Below are 27,870 nucleotides of genomic sequence, written 5' to 3' on the forward strand. Positions count from 1 at the left end.
ACCACGCGGCGGCAAATCGCAGCGATCCGCGCGTGCCCGTTCGGTTACGGAGCTGGTTGCCATTTCTGAGGGATGCTCGGACGGCGCCAGCGTAGGAACTTGCCCTCGCTATGTGTTTTGGGAGTTGTAGTGCCTTTGACTGGTTGTCTTAATTCGTGTGGCGGAGAGATGAACTACAATTCCCAGCAGCGACCGCTTCCCGATCGCGCTGAACACTCGTAGCGCGTGCTTACCGTGCTCTTTGGCGGCGGGAGCCGTTGGGAAGTAAGACTTTATTTATTCGGACTTTTGGTTAATGAGTTGATCTTGTGGCTCCATCGCTATCAGAGAAGCAGTATCCGTTTTGAGTGGTATGGTGGCGGCACGCTGGTTAATGGGAAGAGTCAATAACGGGGGAGGGGAGCGTATAATTTGAAAACTAAACTAAACCAAACTAAATTAAATTGGAAAGCATTCCCCTTCCCCCTTAAATGTAGTTGGAATCTGTCTGTATCTTACAAAAATAAACTGGATAGTGGATGCTAAGGGTCTTTTGTAACTTTCCAGATCAACAGATTTTTTTTTGTTATGTAACCCTGTCGAGGTGTATGGAACGTCGACGGTTATATGGAAAACTATTTGGCCCTTCGAGCCTGTTTCACCATTTAATATGGTCATGGCTGATCACCCAACACAGCACCCTGTTCCCACCTTCTCTCCCATACCTTTTGATACTCTTAGCCCTAAGAACTATATCTAACGCCTTCTTGAAAACATTCAACTCCTTTGTGTGGCAGAGAATTCCACAGGCACTCGCCACTGTGGGTGAAGAAATTTCTCCTCATCTTAGTTCAAATAGCCTACCCTTAGTTCTGCACAACCTAGTTCAATGGAGTGGACAGGATTACCAATTATCCCAGATTTTCCAGCGTTGTCCCAAAATTATGCTTGCCATCCTGCATCCTGGACATGAGCTCCTAGGAACATTTAACTTAGCGATCATGGTTCACGTTGGGACCAGTGACATGGGTAGAAAAATGGATGAGGTGCTGCAACAAGCATTTAGCATATTAAAATGCATTCAGTTGTAATCTTTGAATGACTTCTGGTGTCACATGCTAGTGTGCATGACTGAAGAGCTGGAGTAGGATGGAGGGCATTAGATTCTTGGATCACTGGGTTTGTTTCTGGGTTAGCTAGTACCTGTACAAGTCCAGGTTGCACCTGAATCGGAATGAGACCAACATTCTTACGGTCAGGTTTGTTGGTGCAGCTGGCAAAAATAGCGACTCATTTGTTAGGGGTATGGGATGCAGAATGGAGGTACCATAGAGGATGAAACATGAATGAGTTTAGAAGAACTTGGAAGAACCAAGTCTATTTAGAAAATAATGCAAGTCAAATTAAGGCACAAAGGAGCATGGCAAGGCTGAATGCCATTTATTTTAATGCAAGGAATCTTGCAAGTAAGGCAAATGAGTTGAGTGTTGATTATTGCATGGAGATATGATATAATTGCTATCACAGAGACATAGTTGAGGGAGGGACAAATCTCGCAGCTCAGTAGTCAATGAATAGAATGTTCCCTTGAGATGATGGGGTACAAAAGAGGAGGTGATGTTAAAGTATTAACCAAGGAGTCAATTACTGCTTGAGGGAGAAATGATATCTTAGATTCCTTAAGGGATCTCATGGCACAGTGGTAGTGTCCATAACCCTGGACCAAGATGCCCGGATTTAAGTCCTACCTGCTCCAGAGGTGTGTTATAATGTCTCTGAACAGGTTGGTTTGGAAAAATAGATTAAATGAAAAAAGATTTTTAAAAATTAGAAGATTTTCCAAATTAAGCCATTTGCAGTGAAATAAAAACAAAAAGTGAGGAATCACTTTGGGATGTACTATAGATCCCCAACCTGTCAGGGAGAGTTGAAGACAGATGTGTAGGTAAATCTTTGAAAAGTGAAAGAAAGAGGTTATTAATAATAAGGGATTTCAAATTCCACAATGTTGACTGGGATGGACAAAGTGTGAAAAGCTGAAAGGAGGCAGAATTCTTGAAATGATTCCAGTGGAGCTTTTTAAGTTAGCATGTAGAAAGACCTACAGGAGAGAGGGTAGTGCTGGATCATATTTTAGAAAGCAAAACTGGGCAGGTGGCAGTAGGGCAACACTTCTGCAATAGTGACCATAATTCAGTAAGATTTAAGTTATTATGTTTAAGGACAGAGACCAGACTTAAAGGTTCTCAATTGGTGGAAGGCCAATTTTAATAACACAGGATCTGGCCAAAGTGGACCAGGAGCAGCTACTTTCTGAAAAATCCACACCAGAGCACTGGGAGACATTTAAAAAGGGTAATAGTGAGAGTGCAGAGTCAATGTATCCATAAAGATGAAAGGTGGGACCAACAGTGTAGAGGACCCTGGATATTAAGAGATTTACTGGATTGGACACGGGGGAAAGAAAGGAAACCAATGGTAGGTACCGAAGGCGCAAACAGTGGATGCCCTAAAGTGCAAGGGGTTGTTTAAAAATAGATTAGGAGGGCCACAAGGGGATGGGAAAAACATGGGTAACATGAAAGAACGTCCAAAAGTGTTTTTTTTTTTAAGTATATTATGAGTAAGAGAATAACCAGTGAAAGAGTAAGGCCCATTAGGGACTAAAGTGGCAGTCTGTATAAGGACCCACAAGATGTAGCTATGGTTTTAAATGAGTATTTTGCACCTGAATTCACATTACAGAAGGATGATGTAGGTCTAGAAATCGGAGAGGCTGGACTGTAATATACCTCAACAAATTAGCCTTGAGAGGGGGGAATGAAATAGCAGTTTTAGCAGGCTTGAAAGTGAATAATCCCCAGGCTCAGTGAGATGTATCCAAGGCTGCTGTGGGAGGCAAGGGAGGAGATTGTAGTGCCTCTGACATTAACTTTCAAATCTTTTTTGGCCACAGGAAGCGTGCCAGAGGACTGTAAGGCAGCTAATGTGTCATTATTCAAGAATGGTGATAGGGGTAAACCTGGAAACTACAGACCAGTGAGTACAGTATGTGTGTTAGGGAAACTTGGATTGCTTGGGCGAATACTGAAGACAGAATTTATCTCCATTTGAAGAGAGAAAGGTTAATCATCAGCGTTGTTTTGTAAGGGGACAATCACGTCTAACAAATTTGATTGAATTATTCAAGGAGATGCCTAGGTATGTAGGTGAGGTTAGAGCAGTTGATGTAGTCTGTATGGTCCTCAGTAAGACTTCTGACAAGGTCTCATGGCAGACCGCTTGAGGATTCAAGGCAATTTGGCAGATTGGATCCAAAATTTGGCTTAGTGGCAGGAAGCAGAGGGCAATGGTCGAAGGCTGGTCTTATGACTGGAAGCCTGTGTCCAGTGGCGTACCATACAGTTTGGTACTGATTTTCTTGCTGTCTGTTGTGTACATTAATGATTCAGACATGCTTATAGGAGATATGATCAGTAAGTTCACTGGTGACGTGAAAGTTGATGGTATGTTAAATAGTGAGGTGAAAAGCCTTAGATCAGAGGACAGTTTAGATTGGGCTGAACAGTGGAAAATTGAATTTAATCCTGCAACGTGTGAAGTGATGCATTTTGGGACTACATGTTGAATGGTAGGGTCTTAAGAAGTAAAGAAGATCAGAGGGATGTTGGTGTGCATGCCCATAGATTTGTTGAAGGCTGTAGGACATGTTAATAAGGTGGTTAAGAAGGCATATGGGTACTTGTCTTTATTAGTGAAGGCATTGAATATAAGAGCAAGGAGGTTATGATGGAACTGTATATGAGCTACAGCTGGAGAACTTTGTACAGTTGTGGTCATCACACTGAAAGAAGGATGTATTTGCATTAGATAGAGTGCAGAAGAGGTTCACCAGGGTGTTGCCTGAGCTGGGGCGATTCAGCTATGAAGAGAAACTAGACAGGCTGGCATTGTTTTCTTAGAGCAGAGAAGGCTGAAGGGATTCTGATTGGCATAGGCACAAATAGAGAAAAACACTTTCCCTTAGCAAATGGGTTAGTTATCCAGGGGCACAATTTAAGGTGAGGAGCAGGACGTTTAGAGGGCTACGGGTCAATTGCTGGAAAATGAGATTAAAATAGTTGGATGTTTGATGACCAACATGGACTTGATGGGCTGACGGGCCTCTTTTCGTCCTATTAAAAACTGACTGCCGACCTTGGCAGCATAGAAACATAGGTAAGAGCAGGAATCACCCATGTGGCCCATCAAGCCTGCTCTGCCATTCAATATGATCATGGCTGGTTTTCCATGCCCTACTCTGTCTGTCTCCCCATACCCCTTGACACCTTTAGCTTCAAAATATCTGTTTTCTTATTTTGAAAAAATCGGTGAATTGGCCTCCACAGCCATTTGCAGTAGACAATTCCACAAGTTCACCACAACTCTGAGTAGAAAATATTTCTCTGTCTTGTATCCTGAGACCGTGAACCCATGTTCTGGATACCTAGACAAGGGTAGTATCATTCCTACATTCCAGGCTGTCTGGCCCTGTCAAAATTTTAAATATTTCAATGAGCAGCCCCCCTCACAAAAAAACCAAAACTCCAGTGAATAAGAAGCTCAGTCGATCCAACCTCTTCATATGTCAAACCTGCCATCCCAGGAATCAATCTGGTCAATCTTTGCTCCACTCCCTCTATGGCAAGTGTATCTTTTAGCAGAAACAGTCATCCATTCAATAAGATCATTGTTGATCCACCATCCTTTCTCAGCTGCCCTCCAAAGCCCTTGAATCTGTCTAACTCTACTTCGAATAGATAAGATGACACAGCCTCTGTTACTTTCATAGGAAGAGAATTCCAAAGACTAAGAACCTTCTAATCTCTATCTCAAAATTCTTAAACTGTGCCCCTAGTTCTAGCTTCCCTGTCAAGCAACCCGCCTGATTGGCACCACATCCACAAGAATCCACTCCCTCCACCACCAACCGTTAGTAGCAGCAGTGTGTACTATCTACAAGATGCACTGCAGAAATTCACCCAGACAGCAGCTTCCAAACCCACGACCACTTCCATCTAGAAGGACAAGAGCAGCAGATATATGAGAACACCATTGCCTTCAAGTTCCCCTCCAAGCCACTCATTATCTTGACTTGGAAATATATCACTGTTCCTGGGTAAAAATCCTGGAATTCCTTCCCTAATAGCATTGTGGGTCAACCCACAGCAGGTGGACTGCAGCCGTTCAAGAAGGCCACTCACCACCACCTTCTCAAGGGCAACTAGGGACAGGCAATAAATGCTGGCCCAGCCAGTGACACTCATGTCCCACAAATGAATTAAAAAAAGAGAAAACATCTCCTCAGTATGCACCATATCAAGCGCTGCTGCAGAATCTCCAATGTTTCAATAAGATAAATTCTCATTTTAAACTCTGGCTACAAACCCAGCCTGTCCAACCTTACCTCATTGAATAAAATCCTCATCACAGGCTGTGGCTTCCTGGGATGCCCTTTGTCTTGGATTCCTCTTGGTAGGAAGTGAGGAGACTGTTCAAAGTCTCCCATTACCACTGCCTGAGCACCTTTGATGTATATAGATTTGCAGTATTCTGCTGTGCATATGTAGTCCAGAGCTGGCATGGACTCAAGGGAGCAGCACAACTGGCTATTATCCTCCTCCTCCAAGATTGTCTGGCTTCACCAGGTGGGTGTTTAGGGTTAGGATATCTGGTGATATCTTGTGAATGCAACACTCTGGACCACCCTCTGCCCTTGAGTTGGGCCTATGTTTGTCTGGCAGGAGTTGTGTCTCATGTCTGAGTATGAGAGGGGTTTGATGCGGCAAGCCTTGAGAGTTGGGGGACTGGGCAAGCTGACTCCAGGTCATGGGTAGAGGCTCCAGACAGGCCTGAGCCAGAGTGGTGTGTGATTCTGGCAAGCTCAGATGATTGTAGAGCTGGGTACTGCGCAGATCTAGGAGTAGGGGATTCCAGAAGGCCTGATGGAGCGAACAGCTAGCTTTTCTGGTCTCAACAGTGACTGACCCCGCCCCAGGAAGAGTCCCTTTTTGTCTGTCCGATTGTTGACAAGAGGCAGATTCCTTCCCATTTCCAGAATGAGCAAAGAGCGAAAGCAGGTTCATTCCTCTGTATCTGCTTGGAATATCCCCATTAGATACTTTCTGAAAAGTTTAATTCCCCCAGTGCAGTATGATTCCATTGTTGGTTAATGTTGCATGATTTGGAAATTTAAGTTGGGTCCAATGGACAAGATAAACTTTATTAATAAACAAATTAATTTTGCAGTCATACCACTGGTTGGTGTACATGTTGAAGTTTTGGACTTGTTATGTACTTGCCTTGCAATGTGAAAACCATACTGGATCAGCAGTATTTGTGTAGTATACAGATCTGCAAAGTCTGCGAGTACCTCCAGACTTCAGTATGATATGTAGAATATGATGTTTCAGTTATGAAAATTTGTGTAGAATGTCATAGTTCACAAGTTAGTTAAATTTATATTCCATGTTGTATCATTTTTAGATGGTATTTGTGTGAAAAGTACAGGTGTCAGTGATGGGTGGATAATGCAAAATGAACCATAGCTTGCTGCATTAACTCATGAATAGATTTTGACAGCTGCAACACAAGAAACCTAGTATACAGTTATATTGGGCATGTGTACACATGCAGGTTTGATTTGAAATTTAGAAGTTTCATTATTACTGATTATTTGGATGATTGAAGATGAGCTTGTCAGTGAAGATTGCATGAGAAGTAGCTATCTTCTACCTTCTAACCAAATGCACTTTCAAACTGCTTAACAGAAACAAGAAACACCATCTATCAAGACTTTAGCTCTCTATTTACCACAAGATTTCTACATCTACTTATTTACTTAATTACACGTTCACCCCAATTAAACCATTACTTTTCCTTGCTGTACTTTTTTCTCCAGTATGCGTCTCATTTCTGTCACTTAACTCCAAGGAAGACAAACTTGAAAATATGGTTTAGCCATCCATTGCTGTATCTGGCTGCATCACATAAAGCACTATTGGCTTTTATCTGCTAAATCTGCTCATCTTTATAGCAGCATCTTAGTTTGCAGAGTTCATTTTCTGTACTGAAAAGTGCCTGCTTAAACTCCGCTCCCATCAACCCTCATTTTCAACAGTGTGTGTGAGGAGCCCATGGGCTGCTTTGTCATTCAGAAACTTTTGTCACCAAAAGGCTGCCAGTGCCACATCCCTCCCATCTGACCAAATGTCCTCTAAAGGCCCAACTGTCGTGGCCCTGGATTCCTGTCTTTCTCTAGTTTCATTTCTACCTCTCCTCGTTGTATCTCTGAGCTTCTCTTGGTCTTATCACTTGTTTTGACACCACGCCAAGGAAACTGTTGATGCTTACTTCCCCACCACCCCTACCTAACCCCGTCTCCGTATTAGCTGATATTGTTAACAACTCCCTCTCTTCAGCTATTGTCCCTATCCTCTTTAAATCAGCCTGTGTTGTCAAAAATCCTATCCTTAACTCCAGTTTCCTTGTAAGCTACCACCCATCACTAATTTCCCTTCCCTTCCAAAGTCATTGAATATATTGTCATTTTTCAAATCCGTACCGGTTTCCTGTTACTCCTGTTTGTATCTTGTTATCAGTTTTTGCTGTTTTTTCATACTAAAATAGCTCTATCACAGTTACAAAATTGTCCTTTGACTATGGCAATGTAAATTATCCTTCATCCTTCTCCACTGTTGTCCTGCTGGATGAGACTATTGTGACCTGGTTCTATTCTATCAGATCAGACGGAGTATCACTTGCAATGGCTTCTGTCTGACCTTGGCTAGGTTCGAATAAATTATATTTCCAACATATGTCAAATCTCTGTTTCCTCCCCTGAGCTTGTTTGTCTGAGGTCAGCAAATAAAGGTGATATTTTATCAGTACTGAATCTCTTAACATTCACATCGTATCTAGGTAATATTGTGCATCCAGGTGTGCTCCCCACTTATTCCCTTTACTAACACTTTGGCTTTTATTGCATTCTCTAGAGGAAAAACTCAATCCTTCACCAGAAAAGTGTTTTGGTACCTCCTACGTCCCTCATACATTTATTGGTTTAACCACATCATTTAAAGTGAAAGGCGTTGTCATGCCTTTTGACAAAATTTCTTTGTGTCTCTCATCTACCTTGTTCACATTACCGGTACTCCTAGCAGTTCCCTGCTTGTAGTTAAGGGTACAATTTGATCTGCGGTGTTTTCCTTTAGATATCCCTTTGGAACTCATTCTTCTGAAACCAAGGAAATCCCATGGGCTTCCCTCACAGCTTTCAGCATTCTGAACAAAGGTGTCCCAATGTATTACAATAAAACACTTGAGTTTTCAGTTTTCACCTCCATCCTCAGTACCTTCTTTCTGATCTGAAGAAGAGATCTTGGGATATATCTAGCTGTCCTTTTTCTTACCTAGCTACTTGACTTCCTTTCAGTCTCCCATTCCCTATTCTTAAATCTCAGTTTCAGTCTGTTTCGTTAGCAACTGGAAGGGTCAGGTTCTCCCTCTCTGTTTCCCGTATCATTTAGGGTAAGCCTCAAAAAATACAAGCTGTGATTACAAGTTCCATGGTATCACACTGAACATCAGGATAGTTTTAAGTGCAATCAACACTTGTTTAAGAACTGCTGATATTGAATAACTACTTCCTTGATTCCAAATGCTCAACATTCAAAGGTAATTTTATAGTGATAAAATTTAATAATGGACTATAAACAATTTTGGATTTACAGCAGAATGTTATTTACCGCATTAAAGGGATGTGCCATAAATTCTCAGTACTGTCTTTATCATTTTGTCCAGTCAATGACATTCTGTGGAATAGCTTCTTTTTCTCCCACTTGTAAGTAAAATGATACACAATTTAGTGAAATAAAGTTCACACCCCACTGTAACACACTGTTGTGGATCTTGGTTTCCTAATAGTAAAAGAAAAGCTTGAAAGTGCAGCTTTAAAAAAAGTTAAAGGGAAGACAAACTTAGATTTCTAGGGGGAGAATAGATTGAGAGATAAGCAGTGCTGCAATTCTGGACTTGTAGGAAAATAATGGCATTTCATTTAGTGAAATGAATAAAGAGACTGTGATGAGTTTCTGAAGATAAGGTCAGGAAACAGCAGGAGCCGGCAGAGCAATGTACTTTACAGTTAAAAGGAGCAAGAGTGAGAGATTCAGTCGATGTCACGGAGAAAGGTTGGATCTAAGCAGAGTGAAGGACAGTGTTTGGCCTGAAACAGGAAGCAATGCATCTTGTAAATGTAGAATTCGAGAGAATGATGAACACAGAAGATCTTTCTGGTGCATCGCACAACTATTCATCTAGCTACACTACTGCTCTTTCCCTTTTGCTCTGCATATTTGACCCATCGGGTACTTTCTTGAAAGTTACTATTGAATGTGCTTCTGCCACTCTTCCAGGAAGTGCATTCTAAGTCCAAATAATTCGCTTTGTTTATAAATGAAGTTTCCTCATCTTTATTCTGCCTGTATCCATAAACCTGTACCATCTGATCACTGACCCTGCTGTCATTGAAACCAGTATTTCCTTATTTACTATATTATAATTTTGAACACCTGTATATCCTCTTCACTATCTCTGCTATAAGGTAAATAACCTCCTCTTCTCTTCTAGTTTCTTTATTTAATTAAATTCAGTCATCGTCTTGTTTCTGCATTCTTGCTAAGGCCTTGACATCCTTCCAGACATTTGGTGTTCAGAATTAAGCACAGTATTCCAGCTGATACCTGATTCGTGTTTTATAATATTTAACATAATTGCCTTGCTGTAGGACTTCATGTGTCTATTAATAAAGCAAAGCTGTCTTTGTAAGATATGAAAAGTATGCTTTTTCAACACTCTTCTTAAGTTATTCTGCCATCTTCAAAGGTTTATGTGCATTAGCCCCTCAGACTCTTTGTCCCTGCAAGCACTTCAGTAACTAACTAATGTAATTTTGATGTTTCTTAACATTCTTCCTATCACTTCACACTGCTCTACATTAAATTTCATCAGCTATGTTTATCTCTGTCACTGTCTTGTTATCCTGAAATGTACTACTCTCTTCCACATTGTTTACTAAATGTATGTATTGAAACTTTGTAATGAGGGCCTATTTACCCAAGTCTGGGCCATTAACGCTATTTCTATACAAGCAGTTCTGAGTTTGAAGAGATGTGAAAGTTCAAAATGATTGCTAATCTAAGTAGATACAAGATCCAAGGCTAAAGCCACTAATATAAGAGGTGGTAGGTACCAGTTAGATTTAAGAGGTGGAACAAAAAGATATTTGGCCTATATTACTATGGTGTTGGAACTTGGACTTTATTGCAAGGCAGTTGGAGTTTAAAACAGGGAAGTTGTGTTACAACTGTATAGGATGATGGTGAGGCTGCACCTGGAGTACCGTGTACAATTTTCGTTCCCTTATTTAAGAAATGATGTATTGGCATGGAGGCAGTTCAATAGAGATTCACTACACTGGTTTTTGGAATGAAGGGGTTGATTCATCAATAACAACTATTTTATTCATTTGAGTTTAGGAGAATGAGAGTTGATCTTATCGAAACATAGATTCTGAGGGAGCACGCCAGGGTAAATGTTGATTTCCACAAGTGGGGAATCCCAGACTAGGGGACATAGCTTTAAATGAATGCCCCCTTATTCTGTAACTGTGAAGCAAAGGAATTTCTTTACCCAGAGGGTGGATGTCTGCCCTTTATTGCTACTTGTGGAGTTGGATCACTGAAAGTATTTAAAGAGGAGGTAGGTGGACTTTTTAAATATCAGGAAGTTGAGGGCTATGAGGAGCTGGCACTAAAGAGTTGAGGCCTGAGGTAGGTCAGCTGTGATCATGATGAAGGGTGGGCAGGCTTGAGGAGCCAAATGGCCTACTTCTGCTCCTATTTTTTATGTTCTTTATTGAGCTGTTGAATCATTATGTTGGGAGAGCTAGAAGTCTGAGGGGTGCATGCAGAAAAGTTGAGTGGAAAATGCCATTCTTTTGCTGATGATTTCAATACTGAAGTGAAGGAGAAAAGAGGTTGAAGTTTAGATACCAATCCTGTGTAACTTCTGGCTTGGTGGAAAAATAGCTTGAGTATGATACAACTGAAACATTTTGACAAAATGTCGGGTGACCAAGAACTTAGTTTTAGTGAAAGACTTTGGATCTGTAGTTGTGCTTCTTCTGTCATGCTATTTCAAAAACTAGTTTCTTTTGCTATCTTGGACATGGGTTTCTCTGCCAATTGCAGATGTCAGACTGCAATGTTTTCTGTACGATTGCAAGAAAAATGCATAGTGTAGAATGAAATTCTAACTCTATATTAATTATATTTGTCTTTTCGCTGGACATGAATTTTTAAGATTGTTAAAAATGTCTTTTTTCTCAAATGTAATAGGCATGCATATTTTGACTTGACCCTTATTTATTGACTAAGTCGCCAAAAGTGCTTTCTACAACCTGTATTTTTCAATGTGTAAAACATGTGACTGCCATTTGTATGTTTCGACATTGTTAAATAGCATAATAGTGAGTAGGTGTGTTGTCATAGTAAGGAGCTGTTCCTTTGTAATTAAAACAATTCTTCCTATTGGAAGAAATCTTCTCTATTTTCCCTTTCTTGTCAGCCTTCCCAGGGAAGCCAGAAGCAGATTTTTATTTTCAATATCCAATTCCTCTTCAACTGCATTATTCAGTTTACTGTGCAGGTCCAATTGTGAGATTTTTAAAATGAAGTGTATTTTAAATGCTAAATTCTAACTGGTACTTAAGCTACTAATTGCTGGATTGTAGTAGAGTAAAATCACCTGAACTTCCTAGACTAAGCTGAAAGGGTCCACATGAACCCTTGGAATCATATTGTATGGAGTATGCCCTTTGGCCCATTGAGTCTATTCCCCAACAGATGTCAGATTCCTAACTTCTCAATGTACACAAATGCATGTGTGCGATAATGTCAAAAAGCCTTTGTAAAATTGAGGATGTGAATGTTGTTTAAATCAGAGCTGTAAGTTAGTAATTCCGTTAGTACTGTCTCTTTTTTTTACAAAAAAAAGGCAACATAAAATTATTAAATGCAGGAAGATATTTATTCAGAGTTTCTCTGTAACCAGAAATGTTTTGTGGTTACACCAGTGAAGTTTGTGAGAGTTGACATTAACTTTAATGCAGACTCTTCTAAATGAAAGCATGTGCATTCTTTAGCCAGTTTGCACCGAAAAAGTGGAACCTAAGTAGCATTAAGGGCTCTGCACAACAGAAAGATGCCGCCTGGCTGAATGAAACTGCAAATGTGAGAGGACTCTTCCTCTTTCCTTTCCCCAACCACTCCCCCCAAAAAAGAACCCAGGTTTTACTGCCACCTCTCTCTGTATTGTGATCTGCTTATGAACTCAAAAATACCTTTCATGGAGCCATGTCAACATATAAGCAGGTGTGACCATTGAGAGCAAAGCAGTCTGATAAAAACAGCCGTTCTCGAGAGGGGATTGTGACTAAAAAAGAACTAAAGGGACCAAAGGTAAATTAACAGAACATAATCATGCTGAAGATGTAAATGAGTGCTAAAGAATTCCACACCTACACTGCAATGGAGCTGTCAGCTCCACTTCGCACAAAATTGCCTGCTTATTATATGTATCCAGTCCAACATTTCGCTCTCAACCAACATCACTAAAACAGATTGTCTGCTCTTTTATTAATATTTCTGTTTATATGTGCTATGTGCAAAATGGCTGTTGCTTCCCTATACTACTGCAGTGATTATACTTCAAAATTACTTAATTGGCTGTGAAATGCATTAGAATTTCTTACATCTTAAAAGGTATTATGTAAATGCCAGTCTTATTGCAACCAAATAAGGAATTGTATGCTCTTTAAGTAAACAAATCTCACATGGCAGTAATGTGCCTTTCTAGCACCAGAAAATAGAATTAAATCCCTCAGGCTCATTCAGTTCAGACCTTACTGGAAGTGTTTGAGACTGCAGTCCGCACATCAACCTCGGGACAGCCCTTTGCTGAAGTGGTTACAAGTGGCACAGAGATGAAACTCTTCAGAAATAGTGCTGGCATCTAAGGACCAAATTTGGTGAGAGAGTACTATCAATGTGTTAGTAACTATGAATTAGGAGCAGGAATAGGCCACTCAGCCTCTCAAGCCTGCTCTGCTATTCAGTAATATGATGGCTGATCTGATTTCTCCACATTCTAACCTTCCCTTGGTAACCTTTCGTTACCTTGTTTCACAGAAATCTATCTACTTCTGCTTTAAAAATTTTCAAAGACTCTCTGCTTCTACCACCATTTATGAGGAAGAGTTCCAAAGATTCATGACCCTTCTGAGGAAAAAGTTCTGTTCATCTCTGTGATCATTTTTATTTAAATAGTGATCCCTGGTCCTTGATTCTTTTGTGAGAGGAAATATCCTTGCTAATCAACCCTTTCAAGACTCCTTATAATTTTAAATAAAAACAGAAAATGCAGGAGAAACTCAGCAGGTTTGGCAGCATCTGTAGAGAGAGAAAAACAGCTAGCATTTAGAGTTCAATGTTTTCAGAACCTCGGGATCTGGTACGTTTCTATCAACTTAACTTTTACTGTTCTTATCTCCAGCAGATACAAACCGTGCCTGTCTGACTTTTCCTCTGAAGACAACCAACCCATTCCAGGTGTTAATCCAGAAAACCTTCTCTGAACTGCTTCCAACACATTTACATGCTTCCTTAAATAAGGATATCAAAACCGTACATGCTACACCAGATGTGGTCACACCAGTGTCCTGCATAACTGAAGTATAACCTCCCTACCATTTACATTCAATTCTGCTCGCAATAAAAAAAAAGTCTATTAGCTTTCCTAATTGCTTGCGGGACCTGAATACTAATTTTTGCAGCAGGATATCGGATCCCTCTGGATCTCAAATCTCTGCAATCTCTCAGCGTTTAAATAAAATGCTTCCTTTTTATTCTTCTTGCCAACCTGGACAATTTCACGTTTTCCTATGTTAAGCACTATTTGTCAGACCTTTGCCCACTCACTTAACCTATCTATTTTCTTTGTAACCACTTTGTCCTCTTTGCAGCTTACCTTCCTAACTCACTTTTTGTCATCGGCAAATTCAACAACCATAACTTTGGTCCCTTTGTGCAAGCCCTTCATTCTATAAAATATTGAGACCCCAGCATTGATCTTTGTGGCATACCGCTCTTCATGTTTTCCTCATCAGGAAAAAAAAGAAGCACACTCTGTTTCCTGTTAGCTAGCCATGACACAATGTTACACCATGAGAGTAATACCTTTCGAAGTGGTATCTCATTAAATACTTTCTAGAATCTAAGTACAGAGCTTTCACTTGTCCCCCTTTATCTCCAACACATGATATTCTTACCGAGAACTTCAGTAAATTGGTTAATCATGATTTCCTTTTCACAAGACTGTGTTGAATGCCTGATTAACTTGAATTTTTCTAAAAGTGCGCTGAAGTTTAGCAATAACCGTCTGGAGAGTTTAAAGACGTGGTAAGGCTTAGTGTCCCGTGCTGATAGAACCAATACGCCCCTAAAGAATCATATAGAGTTGAACAACTGTCTCAGTATCTTTGAGATCCCAATGGACAAGGACAGCATTCATGAGGTGAAGAGAGCAGCCCGATAATGTAACTGCCACCAGGCCATTCAAGGACAAAGTTGCCATGTCTGTCCCTCTCCAACTAAAGATGTTTTGACAACTATGAGGTAGTTTAAGCAGATTCAGGTCGATGGAGGGTTCTGTTCATAATCCATTAACAAATGTTGAAAATCTTAATTCAGCATGCTTCATAAAACTGCAGGCAACTGATGTATATTAGTATATTGAGACTGTGTTGTATGCATATAAACGTATTAAGACTCTTTGCTCTTACTTATTTTCTAGTTTCCTAATTAACCATGCCAAGATGTGTTTTTTTAAAGAAACTTCAACCTTTACCACCACTTGGACTGTTGGACAGTTTTTGATTTGAAGCTTTCTGTTTCAGCTGTAATGTTTGTTGTTCACTTGTATAAAGTTACACCGTGCCAAGGTTGTTGCAAGAAGCAATGCAAAGAGTGTACATTAGAGCTGCAGTGATTACCCGATACAAGCAAACCTAAATGATGGCATGTTCAACTTGCGTGGGCTTATACAGGACATAATTGTATATGATTCAGTGGCTGCATAATGCAGGTTGAGATGCACGTGTAATCTTTAGTCGAGTCACTGGGTCTGTAAACCATGTAAAAAAAAACTTAGTGTGTGATACTTTATTATTTAAGAGTTTTAAATTTATTAGAATCATTGAATCCCTACAGTGTGGAAACAGGCCCTTCGGCCCAACAAGTCCACACCGAACCTCGGAGCATCCCGCCCAGACCCATCCCCCTATAACCATAATCTACACCTCCCTGAACACTACGGCCAATTTAGCATGGCCAATCCACCTAACCTGCACACCTTTGGACTGTGGGAGGAAACTGGAGCATCCAGAGGAAACCCACGCAGACACTGGGAGAATGTGCAAACTCCACACAGACAGTCGCCCGAGGCTGGAATTGAACCCGGGTCCCTGGCGTTGTGAGGCAGCAGTGCTAACCACTGTGCCACTGTGCTGCCCACCATTAATTGGAGAACCCAAATTCAAGATTATTAAAAATTTGAGGTGTGAGAGGATGAGAAGAAATATTTTTGCTCAACACTCTCAAGATCTGGAATGCACTGTTGGAAGGGTGATAGAAGTAGGTTTAAAAGTTTCAGAAGGGAAATAGATATATACTTAAAAATTGAAAAAGATGCTAGGAAGTGGCTGGGCAGAGGTCGGAGCATGTGAATGGTACTAAAAGTTTTTTCCTTTGAGCCAATGTTAGAGAAAAGGCCTTGTTCTGTGCTGAATGACTTTATATGAATATTCAATGAAACTTTAATTAATGTATCTATCAAAATCTGTTGTCACAATCCCAATATTGATAGGGGCACAGACTCTTCATATTCTTTTTTATTTTGTAGAGTTGAAATAACCTTTGTAGCTGAAGAAGAGAGCTAAAATTCTAGTCAGGTTTTTGGCTAGAACATGAAAAGCAAACTGTTAATCAAACCAGATGGTAAAATTGCAATGCTGTTTGGAAAGTTCCTTTAAGATTATGCAATTCTTTATTGCTGTATTATAGTGTTGCATTGAGATATTTAGCAATGACAGCAAAAAGTACTAATCCATTATTTGCTCTGTTTTTTTTCTTATGATCTTATGGCATCATATGCTATATTGCTGAAAAGACGCGTGTTGCCAAAAGTACTACTTGTGCTGTTCCATTCATCAGAACAAAAGAAAAGTATCAAATTTCAAGCTGTTGCAGCAATTTAAATTTATTGGGGGAAAAAGCTGTTTATTGGTTGGCATGTTGACTCTGATTAGTTGAAACATTGCCAAAGAGAAAGCAAATGAAACTAGAGATATCCCAAGCACGTGGATCATTCAAAAAGACGAGACTTGAACGTATTCCTTTTGTTGGCAGAGAATGCCTGCCAGCATATGAATATGTTAATTCTGACAAAAATAAATGAGCCATGTTTGAGTTTGAATGATTTAACTTGTATTGATTGTTAGTGTAGCTTATAAGTTTGGATTGTTCAGCAAGTGCTGCCCAATTGCAAACTTAGAACTAATGTTTTGTCTTGGAATTTGAGAGTGTTGGATGGTGGAGGATGGTATACTTTCTGCCCATTACAAATGACCAAACGAATATTGTTTGACTCAATCAGCAAATCATCGAGACATACAGTCTACATACTTCGTTTCGCACTGGCCTTGAAATTCATACATGACATTGCTCGATTGAGTGGTAAGTATGTCTTTTTGGACTGGTGACAGCACTTTTTTTTAAAAGGACTGCAGTCCACGTGGCCCGTATCTACATTAGTGCTGCTAGGAGAGAAGTAAAGGTTCCAGGTTTGGACCTGGCAGCAATGGAGGAACAGTGATTACAGGAGATTATGATGTACATCTGCAAGGTTCTCTCATCTATTTAATATAGATCCACCCAACTTTGGGAATTGTTCCAACAAGGATTAAATCTGGAACACCTACTGGCATGCTGCGATATATCAATCTGTACAGTAATTCGGTCTATCCTCATCTTCCTGCTGCATCATTATTGTTGCAACCTGCCCCATTTCCCCTTTTAGATCAGATATGGTCAAATATATATCTTAACTCCATCCAACCTGCCTTTTAAAAGATTTGCATTTCAGAATTTCTTTAATTTCAGATTTGAAATTTTCAATTGACCTAATCTTTCAATTTGTTTGTTCCAGATTTCTACTATCATTTATGTGACTAGAGTGCTTCCAAATGTCACCATTTAAAAATGCAAACTTACGTAATTTAAAATTACAGTCTTTTGTTTTGAACTCTACCACTGGAGGAAATTGTTTTTTTCCATCTTCTAAAATCCTTTGATTGTAATGAATGGCTCAGTCAGATCATCCCTTAATCTTCTGTACTTACAGGGATCCATTAGATACCAAGAGTGCTGAAGCCGAGTCCCAGGGGATGTTGTCTTCGAGTTAATCTTTGAAGAACTACAGTGGCTTTCTTCTTTAACCAGTTTCAAAGTAAAGTATGTGAAATCAAGTTAGTCAAACCTGCATAAACGTCATAGCAATTCTTAACATTGTTCTTAAACTACTTAATACTTGCGATAAATGTAGTACTTGTTGGAAATTGAAAGTACAAATGCCAGTAACCATTAGAATGTCATTGTGTGCATGTTTTGAACCTTGCCATGTAGCTTTATATTTTATAATTCTAATGCATTTCTTATCTGAATCAGGTGTGAAATGCCATATTTGATATGATATTTAACTTAATTCGAGAAATGGGCTGCTCACTTGAGAACTTGTTGATAATGTTTTTTAGTGCACTGTTAAAATGCTTCATTTTCTAATCTGTGTAAAGTGTTCTTGCAGAGCTGACAACTTCTAATGTCTTGAACAGTAAGAATCATCCAAAATTAGCTGCCCACTAGGGAGCCTTTTTTAATGCTCCGAAAAGATGTACAATGATTGGATGATAATACAATGGATAACATTCACTATTAACCACCTGCTCACCTCAGTACATGATTGAATCCCCAACACAACATTAACCTCCTGTTCAGAATACAACAACTTAGCTGGGATAACCACCTGAAAATTCTGAGGTTTCTCATTGACTTGTAGCTTGTGTATGTTCTCGGTCCATAGCCAATCCGAGATAAAAATTTTGTGTGTGCGCACGCACAAGTTGCAAATCGTAACATTTTACCAGCTGAATGCAACCTTCTTATCGCATGATCTTTGTGTTGTTTTATATACTGCAATTAAAGATACAACAAAGATTAGTACTGTATGTTAAATGATCAATTTTTGATTCAGTAGTCATCCTTCCTTTGAAGGATCGCCATTACTTTCAATACAATTTTAGTCTCCAAGCATACATTTTTAAAGGGAAAATTGAATTGAGTGTTCAGATGATGCTAAGGTTATGATTATGGATACTTTATTATGTATTACTTACTGCAAGAGTCAGTTTTAGTAATTTGCATCTTATTTGAACCCTCCATGTTTAATCCGGTTTTAGTTCCCTTTTAGCTGGAGAGGAGTGTTGTTTTAATTTTGTCCTGTATCGTGGTTTGAGCCATCTAGCGGCCATGAAAGGCGCTACAATAGGAGCAAGTTATTTCATTATTTTCCTATGCAGTACATATGCAGGGTTAATTCACTGATTGCTTTCCTCTTTTATGAACTGCCTGCAGTTTGCTAAGGACATGAATCAGAAATACAGAAAATCACTATCAAACTCTATAATTATATTGTTGGAAAAAGTTTCAAAGTGACTGAGGAAAATTTTAACAGAGATAGTAGGAACTGCTGATGCTGGAGAATCTGAGATAACAAGGTGTAGAGCTGGATGAACACAGCAGGCCGAGCAGGAAAGGTGACGTTTCGCGTCGAGACCCTTCTTCAGAAAAAAAAAATTTTAAATTTTAATCCTTTATTCTGTTGCAGTATCAAGATGATCTGACCTGTGCCTCCATCCATCAAGTTGGGAAATGAAATTCTATTCTGTGCTGAATGCTGCAACCTGCAGAGTACTTCAGAACTCTTTCAAACAATACTGGCATGCAGTGCAAAATGAGCGGGTCTTCGAACATCACAGCTTTTCTACCTTCCTATCTCTTAATTGCCAGAGAAAGGATGTCAGCAAATATGAACAAGTAGATTGTAAGAAATATGCCTCCTTGGTCCGTTCTGTTGTCTCAACAAATGTCAGCCCCCAGACCCCCGAGACCCTGCTCGGTGAGGATAGCTGCTTGTACGGACCAGTCATCAGATCAAAACCGGCCAGTGCAGATACAGAATCTGAAAGCCCGCAAAATCTGGCTCCGTTCCTGAACTTTGAACGCCAGAATACTAAGTATGAACCAGGGCCTGTGCTCAAACTACCACTGCAGTTAAAGTCACAGGGGGATCACTCGAAGGCCAGCTTGCCCAGTGTGACACGCATCTTGCAATTGACCAAGAGTTTGGAGCAAGCGTTTTACTTGGAGCGATGGAAACGGAGAATGATAACTGAGCTTGGCCAAGATGGTTTCAAGGAGTATTCTAAAAGTAAGTGCACCTTGTGGTACTGAATATAAAGGCGCTAGGGATTAAGTGATCACTCTGAGTTGGCCTGGTTTCATCCAATTTGCCACTCAAACATTCAGTCCAACAGGTCTGTGCAGGTTTTTGTGCTCAGTATGAACTTCCTTCCATTCTATTCTTCCAGAGCATATCCTTTGACTCCTTTTTCCTTCATAAACTTTACTTAATTTCCCTTTAAGGACACCACTACTATTGCTTTGATTACTTCTTGTGTTAGTGACTTCCACATGCTCACCACACTCTAAGACCATTTCTCCATAACTAGTTTTTACATTTTGATAGTGACTGGCCCCTAGTTTTTGTCTCCCCCACAAATTGAAACTCTTTTCTGCATCTATTCTGTGGTAATGTAATGTGGGTGGCTATTGACTCAGGTGAAAATACTAGTGGTTATGTCCTGAAGCTGTTTTAAACTATAATTTGTTAATAAAACATCGCTATGTTTGTAACACTTTGGAAAATGTTTTGAAGCAAAATATTCTGTAAACCTGCTAGCTTTGTCTCAAGATCCTCATTCTAATTGGTAGTATGTTTAACTCCCCTTCCCAAAATGCTGGTAATCTATCTTTTAAAGTTTAATCTGTACGCCTACGACAAGGCTTCTTTCACCCAGTGCAATTCTTTTATTTAATGCTGCAGTGGCAACATAATCCATTAGAGGTCTCCAGTTTTGGGGCAAGGACAAATGTACATTATTTGTGGTCATGGCAACAGTTCCAACCCTCTACTAGTCGACACCAACATTTGAAATAATTGAAACCTGAAAATGCAGGATAAGGAAAGTCAGCCACAATTGTGCTTCTGAGATTTTCGCCAACCCATTACTTTGCTGAAAAATAGGCAGTTTGTTTAATAGGATTTACATTGTATTGACTGTGTGCTTGGAGACCAATTGTCCACATATCCTTTGTAGAAGTGATTATATTTTCAGATGGTCTTGAAATTACTGTTTTTTTTCACCTTTTTTTCCTTTCACTCGTGTCACCCCATTCGCTGTTCACTCTTATGCATTTATCTATCTTACCCAATGTGTTCCATGTTTTTGTTTGTGCTACTTTGTTAGTCATTTGACTGCTGACAGCAACCTACAGTAACTGCCTAGAGTCCCTTCCTCCATGCAAGAAGTTCCTACAAAATCACTTGTTGCTCTTAAATACAGAAGACTGTACAATCCTAGTGAACAGAGCAGATTTTAAATGCGTTGTCAATTTCTGTTGCCATTCTGCTAGTGACCCTAAACATGATATTTCCCCAGATATTCTCAATCGAGGAAAGCTTTTCCATTCTGCTTTGGAGGAGACCCTTCTCTCAACCAAAATTCCAAAAACTGATGATGAAGAAATTGCAGGGTACTTGCAAAGTGTGCAGGGAATCTTAGCAGACATTAGAGGAATTCGAGTCTTGGAGAGTGTTGTGAGTCATCAGCCATTACAGTACATGGGGCTGGTAGACTGCGTTGCAGAATATCGGTAAGATCCAGCATTCCTATCATCTAATGTTTTACATTGTGGGCTCAAGTATTGCAAGATTAAATAAATAAGGCTAAATGGACATGGCAGAACAGTTGGCATGTCATGACTGTTGCATATGGAAGTTTGTGGACAGCAATGCAATCCCCAGCAGTCACACGTAAGCTAAATATCTGTGGGTTGAGGAATTAATTGTTTAATTGGAGTCCGAGCTGCATTTGGTATAGGGCAACAGTGAGGGTGGTAGACCCTTTGTTCCTGGAGACAATTACGGTCTTTAGATTAAGTAGATTTGAGAGCTATTTAATGGTCAGGGACAGGAGGTTATGACTGGGAGCTAGGCAGCTATAAATACCCAAGATGTGATGAAGTAGCCTCAGCTGCCATGATCTCTCCTACTACTGGACAGGTCCAATCCCAGAATGAAGACAGATTTGGTAGACTTTTTTTAATTTAACATGACAGTCTTTTTCTGAAACATAAGACACAAGGCTGTAGATTGATTAACAATAAAACAAGTTTATTACACCAAGGAAATAAAAAATAAACCAAAGTAAACTACCTAAATATAACATTGTTCAAAAGATTTCATTAACACACGGTAAAGAAAAATCCCATCTCACCAATACCATCACTTTACAGTTAACTAAAATCCAAAGAAAGTTTTGTTCCCAGTCCAATCTGTAGGTGTGACTTAACTGCTTCTTCACAGATCCTGTCCTGTTTTGTGATGTGGATTGTTCTGGAATAATCTTACAACTGAGCGGTTAAACGTTACCAGTCTTTAAGTAACCTGCAGAGTTCTAACCAAACGTTCATGCGTCTGGAGATTTCACAAACTACTCTTTAATGAATTAATTTATTTCCTTGACTGCTGTAAACAGTCTCCTTTTCTAGAAGAGACAATTCATGCATCTGTCCCCAGTCAGGTCTCCTCCTAACTGAATCCAAAAGCTTTTAAACATTTTTTAAACTTGCTGATCTTAGATTATGGTGAAGCCAATGGCTGAATGTTTTCTCTCTCTTGTTGTATAAGCAAACTTCCACTAACATGTTTTAAAATCATGGTTTCCTTTCATCTCTTTTTTACTTTTTTTTTCTTTTTTGTTCCTCTTCTTTCTTTTTCTCTCTTTATTTTCTCTCTTTTTTAAGGTGAATCAATTTGTTAATCCACCCTGCTACGTTGGTGCACATCTGGTTCCAATATAGGCCATGGAACAGGATCTCCTGAGTTACAGTCCCTTGTGTCTGACCATCTTAAATGATTTAGAGATGAAAAGTAATTCCGGGGATCAGGCCACTCTTGCCGAGACTGTCATTCTGCTGGATCCAAAGTAGTGGAGGAGAGAATCAGTAACTCATACTTCAAATTTATTCATGGTGTTGGAACCAAGCAGGACTTGCCTCCGGACCTGGGGAGAGCATGAGGCCAAGGTTCGGACTGTATGCTGTTTGCATCAGTGCGGCGTGCAGTTCTTGCAGGATGGGAGCCTTTCAACCTCATCTGCTGTATTTATGACCCTAATTTGGGTTTGCGACCTAAAGTTTGTTATTGGTGGTCATATGCTAAATTGAAAAAGTTTTGTAAGTTACCCTGCTTCCAAGTAAAACAGCTTGGGGCCTCCCAAATTCATTCTTTGATCCCTTGGGGAATTGAAGAAAATGGGGAGTGGGTGAGAAAGCGGAGTTAAGTCAGAGAATCAACCAGAATTGTGTTGATTGGCAGAGCAGGCTTGAAGGTCTGTATGGTTTACTCCTATTCCTGTTTATCTTACATGAAACAACAGCCATTAAATTTTATGGGAGAGGCTGCAGAGGAAATTTCCTAGAGTAGTACCAGATATGTTATTTGATAGAGCTGAGATTGCCTCTTCAGTATTAGCTTTGAAAAGAAGTGAGTATACTTGATAATGAAATAGTTGCAAGGCTAGGGAATGAGCAAGGGCCGAGACTGAAAAGGAACTGGTGTAGATGGCAGGTTCGAACTTCTTCTGTGGTTTCATTCTGAGCTATCATCTACACTTTACACAATCCGTCCACGTTACCCATGCTGACATCAGCTAAAGGTGCAGAGCTTCACCAACAACTGATCAAGTTGTCAAGAAGCAATCTCAGTAGGGATCAAACCTGCCTGGACTTATCCCTGCTCAATATGAACTTTCTGATTGGAATCATCAGGTAATAGTGGGAAGCAGAAACCTGACTGCTTTTTCCCTTTCTAAATACAGTGAGCTCAGGGAAATTGTTCCTAACAATTATGTCAACCCTGGAACAGCTAGTTAACTGAACCTGGCACCTTGCAATCTATATTAGCTTGACCCAGTTTAAGAAGCTGCTTTTCTTTTCGATTCATTGTCTGACTGGAATGCTCAAGGATTAGTATTGGTGGATGGTAAATTCCTATATGGAAATCAGTGGTTCAGCATATCTGCTTTTGCCTTTCAAGTAATAAACTTCCTCCTCGTAAATAGGATTTCTTTCAGCCAGAGCAATTTTCAGGTAAAAGATCACTATTTAGAAAAGAACTCCAGAATCAGTGTTAATACAAGTTCAACAGATGCTTTTAATTGTTATATCTTGTGCAGGGGCAAGTTATGTGTTATAGACTGGAAAACTTCTGAGAAGCCAAAGCCATATTTTCGAAACACCTTTGATAACCCCCTTCAGGTGGCAGCATATGCAGGTGCCCTGAACCATGATGACAACTATAACTTTCAGGTCAGTAAATTTTATCCTCCCCTTTCATTCGATGTGAGCTGCTAGGATTCTCACATCTGGCTCAAATGATTGTTGGTTCAAGTCCCACTCTTGATATGCTGGCTTGTACTCCAGTACAGGAGACTGCTATGCTGTGGAAGGTGCTGTTTTCAAATGAGACGTTAAATCAAGGTCCATTTTTCCTTCAAGAAAAAATACAAGATCCTACAGCACTCTTGGAAGAAGAGCAGAAAAAAATTACTGACGAATATTTATTTCTCAACCAACACCATTTAAACATATTATCTGCTCATTATCCCCAAAATGATTTTTTTTAACTTACCACCAAGATACCTTCACTGCTTTCCCCATTCAGCACCTGCATTGAATGACTTCAATTTTCAATCCCCATTTCAAATCTCTGATATTCCCCTTTGCACTGACTGCCCATTTATTATTGAGCTCTCCTTCCACAAACAAAACCAAAGTTCTGGAAAATCTCAGCAGGTCTAGCAGCATCTGTGAAGGAGAAAACAGAGTTAATGTTTCGGGTCCAGTGACCCTCAGAACTGATGGTGGCTGGGAAAACGTCAGTTTATATGCAGAAAATAGGGAGGTGGGTGGGGTAGGGAGTAAACGATAGGATAGAGCCCAAAGAAAGAGAAAGACAGTTGGACAGACAAAGGAGTTGCTAATGATCAGGCTGGGAGGGTGAATAGTTGTTAATGGGGACTGTTAGTGACTAACAACAGGGGGTGTGTAATGACAGGTTATGTGGTAACAAGGCCCGGTGTGTGGGGTGGAGGCCTGGGACATGGGAGAGTTTAGGCCCTAAAATTATTGAACTCAATATTGAGTCCAGAGGTCTGTAGGGTCCCCAAGCAGAAAATGAGGTGTTGTTCCTCCAGCTTGCGTTGGAGCAAGCCGGAGACAGAGATGTTGGCCAGGGACCGGGGTGGTGCACTGAAGTGGTAGGCGACAGATAGTTCAGGGTCTTTTTTGCGAGCAGAACGTAGATTCTCCTTCCACGAAGACTGTCTATCCATTATCACATAAAACCTTTTGACTTCACCATCTTGTACGATTTAGCCAATCCCTTTGTTGTTAATTACCAGTGTAAATGTCTTTATCACTTCCTTGTATTGCTCTAGATCCAATTCTCCTTTCATAGCCGAATCCTATAACTTGTATCTGTCTTGGGGGAAATAACTAATCCCAACATACTTACAACTCCACTTTCAAAATCTCAGCTATCAGTGTTTAACTATGCAATCACCACACCATTCCACCAGCTGCTGATTTGCACAACATTCACCACCACATTTTGTCCTAGGCCCCAGTGAAACCATTCTTTTTCTCTTACTCTGGTTAATCCCCCTGATATGGCTTTCAAAGCTCTGCTCCCTTACCTCCAAAGAAATGCAACAACAACTCCTGCTTTCTGTTCTATACTACAAATCACTGTTTCTTCCACCTTTGTATTCAAAAAAATACAAAGAACTCACAGACTGTTTTTGTCACAAAGCTCAAGATTAATCCGACCGGTTTCCTCTGCTGTATCCTTGCCTTCTACTAGCCTGCCTGACCAAACTTTCCTTTAGTGCCCCTCCTTCTTATAGTGTCAAACCTGCATGTTCCTGTTTCCTTCCTGCCTTGACCATGAAACCCAGCTCCTCCTCCTTCAACACTATTTATCCTAAACTGCTGACCACCCATCTTTGCTTCCTGGTCCCCATGTTAGCTAATACTGTCACAATTTCTCTCATCTGATGTTATCTTCCTCTCTGTGGTTGTGCCTTGAGCCACTACAGTCCATGTGGTTCAGTATATTCACATTGCTGTGAATGAGTACAAGGATTTTGGCCCAGTGATAATGAAGGAACAGGGGGAGATTCCAGGTTAGGATACTGTAGAATTTCGAGGGGAACGTGCAGGTGTGGTGCTCATCCACCTCGTGCCCTTGTCCTTCTGAGTGGTAGAGATTGTGGGCTTGGAAGGTGCTGTTGAAGGAGGCTTGATGAACTGCTGCAGTGCATCTTATAGATGGTACATGCTAGTGCCACTGTGGAAGGAGTGAATGGCGTAGATTGATTTCTGATCAGGCAGACTGCTATGTCTTGGTTGGTGTTGAGCTGCTTCATTGTAGTTGGAGCCGCACTCATCCAGGCATACAGAGAGTATGCCACCACATTCCTCACGTGTGCCTTGTGCATGATGGATATGTACTAGAGAGACAGGACATGAGTTATTTGCTGTATAATTCCTAGCCTCTGACCTGCTTTTATAGCTATAGTATTTTTATAGCTGTGCAGTTCAGTTTCTGGTCAATGGTAAGTCCCAGGATGTTGACTGTGGGAGTTTAGTGATGGTATTGTCCTCTGATATTCAATGGCATTCCTTAGATTCTCTCCTTGGTGATGGACATTGTCTGGCACTTGTGCAATGTGAATGCTACTTGCCATTTATCAGCCTATGCCAGAAAGTTGAATCCCTCCAAACAGGTTTCCAGCCTGTCATCAGTGTCAGAATTATTCTTTTTAAATTCATGAATGACATTCTATGTGACTGTGTCAAAAGTAAACTATTTCTCCTTGTCTAAAACAACAGAAATAGCACCGTCAGTGCAGCATTCTCTGAAAATACTGCTCAGTGCAGTGATGTTCTATAATTAATTAACCTGGGAAGTGAGCAACTGTTGGGGAACTCTCATAAAGCAAATTTTGTTTTTTAAAAATGCATTTATTCATGCTTTTACTGCTTGTTGTGTGTCATTTTAGAACAGAATAGATGAAATTTTTTTTTGCATCTATCAGGTTGAGCGGGGACTGATTGTGGTGGCTTACAAAGATGGTTCACCTGCACATGCTCACTTCATGGACCGTGAACTGTTCCTCGCTTGCTGGAAGAAATGGCTGCTTCGGCTGGAGAAATACAAGGAGAAAATTCATGCCTCCCTGTGACTGGCTTGACAATGTCTTGGGGTTGAAAGAGTACTGCAATGAGATACACTGACCTAGGTCCCAAAAATATCCCATGAACAAAGCAATCTTCAGGCATTAGTGTTAAGTTTAATCACCACTTGTATCTTGAAGGGTGAGAGGAAGATAGCTGTTGTTTCAGTGAAATCGTAAACAAGTGTCATTTTATTATGTTATGACATCACACTTTTTGCGACTGAACTGCCATATTTTCTTCAGCAATGATTACATTTCCGAGTACCTAACTGGGACATCCTGAGGTCATGAATGATGCTATTTAAATAGTTTGTTTTATATCTGTTTATGATGTCACAGGCAACAAACTGTGGGAAATCTGGTATTGTTTATATCACCCTTCTTCTTGGTATGGATGACTGCATTTGTGAGGCTTCATGACGTTGATGGAGATGTGCTGATTTGCAAATCTCATCCCTGTCACAATTGTTACACTCAGTGGAACTCCACCAAATAAGCTGTTATCAAAATAACACAGAATTGGAGTGAATACACTGGACTGAGACAGAAATACCTGTAATCTAGCATCTCCCCTGCCATTTGATGAAAAATCAGCCCTGTGTAAATGGGTCATGTGAAGAATCAGCCTTTATAATTGTGCAGCTGTAAGGCAGCACTTTCAACCATCCCAGAAATTTTGTTTTAGCTGGATGGAGTGTACAGTATTTCAACTGCTACGTTTTGTTAAATGAAACATGTATATCTTAAAATGTATTTGTTTACCAATCATTTGGAGTGTCCATATATCCATACTACATAGTAGATCTCTCAATGGAAGCAAGAACTTAATAAATATGAGAATGGTTGAGATCAACTGATGCGTGCTGATTTTCAGGGAGCTTTTCCAGTAACCTGTGACATGGCACCCTCAACTGATCATACGGTAGTACTACATTCATTAGCTCATTATCATAGAAACCAGCACTTGGAATGACAAGATAACACAGTATAACAAGGAATCGACATTCTTTTTAACATGTTCCTATTAGATGTTT

General features: G+C 40.1%; 1 protein-coding gene across 5 annotated transcripts; it reads left to right on the plus strand.

The window, feature by feature from the left end:
* mgme1 (mitochondrial genome maintenance exonuclease 1) lies at positions 1–27,689 on the plus strand. Of its 5 annotated transcripts, none has more exons than XM_048600815.1 (8): positions 1–264; positions 2,936–3,018; positions 13,633–13,811; positions 17,539–17,648; positions 19,078–19,680; positions 20,972–21,185; positions 23,771–23,903; positions 26,696–27,689. In XM_048600815.1, exons 5-8 carry the CDS (start codon positions 19,122–19,124, stop codon positions 26,840–26,842), a joined length of 1,053 nt encoding a protein of 350 aa, XP_048456772.1. In that variant the 5' UTR covers positions 1–264; positions 2,936–3,018; positions 13,633–13,811; positions 17,539–17,648; positions 19,078–19,121; the 3' UTR covers positions 26,843–27,689. The 5 variants fall into 5 exon arrangements, with proteins under 5 accessions (XP_048456772.1, XP_048456773.1, XP_048456771.1 ...); XM_048600816.1 differs by having other exon boundaries at positions 13,633–13,688; XM_048600814.1 differs by lacking the exon at positions 13,633–13,811.
* Positions 27,690–27,870: the final 181 nt, after the last annotated feature.

This window comes from Rhincodon typus, chromosome 9, assembly GCF_021869965.1.
Source record: "Rhincodon typus isolate 14 chromosome 9, sRhiTyp1.1, whole genome shotgun sequence".
NCBI lineage: Eukaryota > Metazoa > Chordata > Chondrichthyes > Orectolobiformes > Rhincodontidae > Rhincodon > Rhincodon typus.

What these genes read in the sequence shown, in the direction of transcription:
- mgme1 (XM_048600815.1), top strand. Translation starts at nt 19,122, where the DNA reads ATGAAATTCTATTCTGTGCTGAATGCTGCAACCTGCAGAGTACTTCAG. An exon ending in TTTCAAGGAGTATTCTAAAA is followed by an intron (nt 19,681 to 20,971) that starts GTAAGTGCACCT and finishes ATATTTCCCCAG; the next exon opens with ATATTCTCAATCGAGGAAAG. An exon ending in GACTGCGTTGCAGAATATCG is followed by an intron (nt 21,186 to 23,770) that starts GTAAGATCCAGC and finishes TATCTTGTGCAG; the next exon opens with GGGCAAGTTATGTGTTATAG.